This window comes from Galendromus occidentalis, unplaced genomic scaffold (assembly GCF_000255335.2).
Source record: "Galendromus occidentalis unplaced genomic scaffold, Mocc_1.1 scf7180000077397, whole genome shotgun sequence".
NCBI classification, from domain to species: domain Eukaryota; kingdom Metazoa; phylum Arthropoda; class Arachnida; order Mesostigmata; family Phytoseiidae; genus Galendromus; species Galendromus occidentalis.
Genome location: NW_003805385.1, coordinates 2843 through 7500, shown reverse-complemented (window position 1 = coordinate 7500; position 4658 = coordinate 2843). Strand labels below are relative to the sequence as shown.

At 51.1% G+C, this 4658-nt stretch overlaps 1 protein-coding gene across 1 annotated transcript; it reads right to left on the bottom strand.

Annotated features, from left to right (window-relative positions):
* Positions 1–3109, bottom strand: LOC100897468 (O-acyltransferase like protein). Its single transcript, XM_029111210.1, has 10 exons — positions 3057–3109; positions 2834–2962; positions 2505–2581; positions 2064–2234; positions 1841–1983; positions 1522–1754; positions 1252–1441; positions 971–1145; positions 335–477; positions 1–279 (listed from the first exon to the last, which is right to left on the bottom strand). Exons 1-10 carry the CDS (start codon positions 3107–3109, stop codon positions 1–3), a joined length of 1593 nt encoding a protein of 530 aa, XP_028967043.1.
* Between the last annotated feature and the right edge of the window lie 1549 nt (positions 3110–4658).

Sequence of the window (4658 nt, the reverse complement as noted above, 5' to 3'; positions counted from 1 at the left end):
TCAGGCATCTCGGCCATCATTCACCACGCTGATGGCATGGAGCGTTAATCTGATCGTAGTCAGTGCCAAGGAGCAGTAGTCGGAGGTTCTCTCGATCTTTACCCTTCCAGGAGATTGATCTATTGTGAGGGCGACTCTCCGGTGCTCCACAGATTCTTCGCCGAAACCCTGACGCCTCCTTTCAACTCTATCCCAGGGAGTCTCTACAGCCCGTTCGAAGCTCGAGCTCTCGTCGCTCGAGCGGGTGCAGAGCTTCGCTCTCGGATCCCCTCCTTTTATCTTCGGAATGGAGACAATCATTGGAATAGAGACTGGAATTCCGTTATTAACTCACATGCTGGTAATGAGAGGCGGAATACGGATTCCGTGTGGAGAACATGGAAAGCCACAGGGCCGGCCACTGCATCAGGTAAAAGCTCAAGGATAATCGACTGAGGACGATGAAATTCGGACGGCTCAGAAACCAGCGGATTAAGCCTAGAAGGATGAGAGTTCACAGAATTATGTTTTGAAATTGGATTAGATAATCCCCCATTACCATCGGGGCGGGGACCGGATAGTTCAGCTTCTCTCGAGCCCTAGGATCTCCCGATATTGACTCGACATCCCACTGACGTCCCCATATTTGAAACATCAAAAGCAACTCACGAGCTCTCCCGCATGAGCACATGTAGATCAACCAGATAAGGCTCGCAGCCCACAACGGTCTGAATATAGCTGCGTATAGTACCGACTCCGATACGGAGGCGTAACCCCGATCATTCCAGATGCAGGACGCTAAGAAGGCAAGCGTCCTCGATTATTATTTATGAAACAGCCTCCCGTTCACGGGGTCTGAGAATTGTCCGAAGATTCATTATCCGTCACGAGGAACCTACGGTACATTTTTTCTCAGCCCGTCGAGATCTTGAATACATAGGGCCACTCGACACTCAACCTGGTCGCATTCATGAATATCGACATCACTCACCCATTCCGAAAGCGATTATGACAGCACTGTATAAGATCCAACCGGCTCTGTACACGGTTTTCCCGAGATCGATATCTCTATATTTGTCGATGAGATATCCACCGAGGACACCGACGGCTGCCGGGCTCAGGTGGGCGAGGCTATGGTTGTGCAGGTGGGATAGCAATTGCAATGACTGAAGGAAACTCATCGCGTTACTTGCCGAACACAAGCGAGAGGATTCCGATCTTGATGAGGGTTTGAAACACACACACTTCCATGTTTTTCGAACTGGTGCTTACCGCTATTGCTTGGTTCGGTAGCAGCAAAAATATCGGAGACGCGCCATAGTAATACGTCAGACTCGCAGCGTACACCATCGAGCCCCCGACAAGATATAGAAGGATTCGGATGCCCTTGCCTGGCTCCCGGATTAGCAAACAGATGGGTAGAATGAGTATGCAAACAATCTGCATATCTGCTGCGGTGTACCTGGGACGAGGTGGAGCGGAATTATCATGCGAGTTCTTTTTTCAGGATCTCGGCTTTCATTACGATCGGCTCTCACGTACCACTGGTTCTCGACGCAGATGTCTTGAATTGTCCACAAATTGTTTATGAAAATGGGATACGACCACCATCTCGCATTACAAAAGTCCTCAAGGTACGGATACATATAGTCGATGCCTGGTCCCGAAGTAATGAGAGGCAGAACATAGAATACGGCCATGGCTCCCATGCCCGTAACAATGTACCTGACTGCACGACGCAGGATCACTTTCAACGCGAGCTTCAATGCAGGCATCTGGAGGAGGGAGGTCGTTGAGTTCCCCACAACTGCTCGCAATCCGTTTACGTACATTGGATATATTTCGCCCGGAAAATACTTGCATTATTTCGCTTCCGCTCTTGGGTGACAAGCCTGTACAATGAAAAGCCGAGAAGTGTGAAGAATGTCTCCAAGGCCAATACGAACTGATTCAATATCACGCCGGATGGGGATTTGAACATCCAGAGGAGGGTCAGGATGCCATCTGGAAAGCGAGGGGAGCAGTGAGTTTCTGAGGCAGCTTTTATTAGAAGGAGACCGAGAGAAGCGTTCGATGTGACCTACCCACATTGCCCCAGTCTTTCAGGCAAACATGGGCGTAGAGAATCCACAGTGCGCTCAGGGCTCGAATCCCGTGCAAACAATCTAATCTCCTCGATTCGGGCGTCAGGGTGGTATTGGTGAACCTCAGGTAGTTTGCGCGGGCCGAAAAACATCGAGCGACTCGAACGAGACCTTGAGGACCGAATTAGCCATTCTTAGATCGGGAATCGGATTACTCGGATTCGGAGGCGAGGGAGAGGATAAGATGGCATCAGAAAATACAGTTCCGCTGAATGAATTGTCTGCCCGATTTTTCATCCGACGATGTCATATTGAAGGACGGTCGGGAGAATGATTTCGAGCTAGGAGGACCTTTGCTCAGTATCTCAGACCGCTAGATGCTATCTGACCCGTTGATCGCATTATCAATGAGCACTGATGTTCTCGCTCTACGATACCTGCCTCGTGTATCGTTGCCGCAGAAAATGTCAACCACGGTGCCCAGTATTAGCAGGCCAGTCAAGATTCCGATTACGACTCTGCAATGGAAGGGAGTGGGCATTCTTCAGAAAATCCATGATTCCTTCCCAGGATTCGCTAAGAGTATCGACACCTATAGCACCGACTTCCCTACTCAGGTTATATCGATGACGAACAAAGATCGCATTCATTCCTGTCGCCGATCCCTCTCTACTCGACTCTCATATGATATATCGATTTGGGGCACGATGTTCCCCAATCAGGTCACAAGTTAGGAGAGTATTTGGAATGAGGATTCCGGAGCTACCCACCCACATATTACGGTGCCGGTGCTCGCTGGTCGTTCTTTGATTTGATCCCTGCATCCTAGAACATCCGCGCTAATTCCGTATTTCCCGACGACTGGAAGCAAGAATATCGGGCGTAGTTGTGAGCGAGACCTGGGATTATTCTTGATTAAGCTCACTAAGGGAATGACTGGCTTTCCTATGCGGCATCGAGTCTCCATCTAAGAGAATAAGAGTCGGGACTCACATTTCTTTGCTAGATGAGAAATGATAGAGGAATCGCAAGTTGATGGCAGACATATTCCCACGCGGTATCCAATAGGAGATCTCTCTACGAGGTCCAGGACATAAGACACATTCCCTCCGCCGAAGAGTCCCTTGGGGCAAATAATTTTCTCGCTTTACGAGTTTTCTCCTTCGTATAGGGTTTCCGCCAGTCTCCAGCTTTCCCCGCCCCCAACCGGCATCGTCAGGCGTCTCGACGGAGCAAGTTGGAGAGATTCGAATCATACGGAAGAGAGCGTATTGCTTTCCGGCTATCGGCAAACAGAAAGCGCCTCGTGTTCGTTCATTTCGGTATGGATCGGAATCAGGCACTAATCGAACATACGACGGCCCGAGTCAACTCGGAGGATAGACGGAAGGCTTCCGGAAAGAGCGGATCGAGCTGATTCGCATCGAGGAAGTCGTCCTGTGTCTTCGACTCAGTGGCGCACCGAGCCCATTCGGCGACTAGTACGGAAATGCGACCCCTCTGTCTCGAAGCTTTCCTCTTCAGAGACTTCACCACTTGGACACGACGGGGGTAATCCGCGCCGTGAGAAAGAGAGAGAGCGTATTCCCCACGGAGGACCTGCACGGTATTCGAGCGTTCCGAAGCAGAAGACTCGGGCGGGGCTGACTGGCTTCGAGAGGATTCCCGTGAGCGCCTCCTTGGGGTTGGCGCCGAAGGCACGTGCCCTGGTTCCCCCGATCTCTCTCCCACCAGACATGCCACTGCCTCGACTCTTCGGTAATCCTGAGAAAATTTTCTCCATCTCCGACTAAGATCTAGGAAATCCACGGAAGCTCTCCTCTGACCTGTCTTGGAGCAAAGTTGGCAGCGCAGGGCCGGACCTTATCAGAGAGAGGAGAGCTCCCCGCCGAGAACAATTCTTGAGTCATCGCTGTAGACTGCAACTCCAGCCTTCCGTAAAATCGGAATAGTTCGATTCGAGAAGCGTCAACACTTGCCAAAAATGAGGATAGTTCGGAGGCTCGCGGGAGGCTTCACTGAAGATTCTGTTATGGGACCGAATCCAGGGAGGAAGCGTGTTTCCGCGCCTCCTCTGTCGAACTGTTCCGAGGGTCAGTTCACACCTCGAGCGTGTTTTCCAACCGAGAACTCGATACTGCTTTCATCTTGAGAGGCCCCGCTCCGTGATCATCTGATCCGTAACAAGCGTACGAATTATGCACATATACTGTTTGCGGAAAAAGGCTTCCCATCGGACCCAGGACGCCGGCACGTGACTCGGCCGTCGCGGAGCATGACCTCACTCCATGGACGGGATCTAATTGAACGAGGAAGCAATAGTCGGTCTTCCCCGGAAAGCTCGGAGAGGCAGAATTTTCACTAGGCTCACCCAAATTCTCGGGTCCTGCTGGATGAAGCTGGGGAGAGTCCTGTGTAAGAGCGGTTGTCGTCTCATCAGGATTGAAGCTGTGCAGTATTGACCTGCGAAGGCGACCTGCGAGGAAAAAACCAATAATAATGATTTTAGCCGAGCTCAGGCGAGTCATAGAGAGCAGACATCCGCATGCTATAATTTCGTGTCGATGTCGATAGACAGCGGGGTTCGTGGAGCAT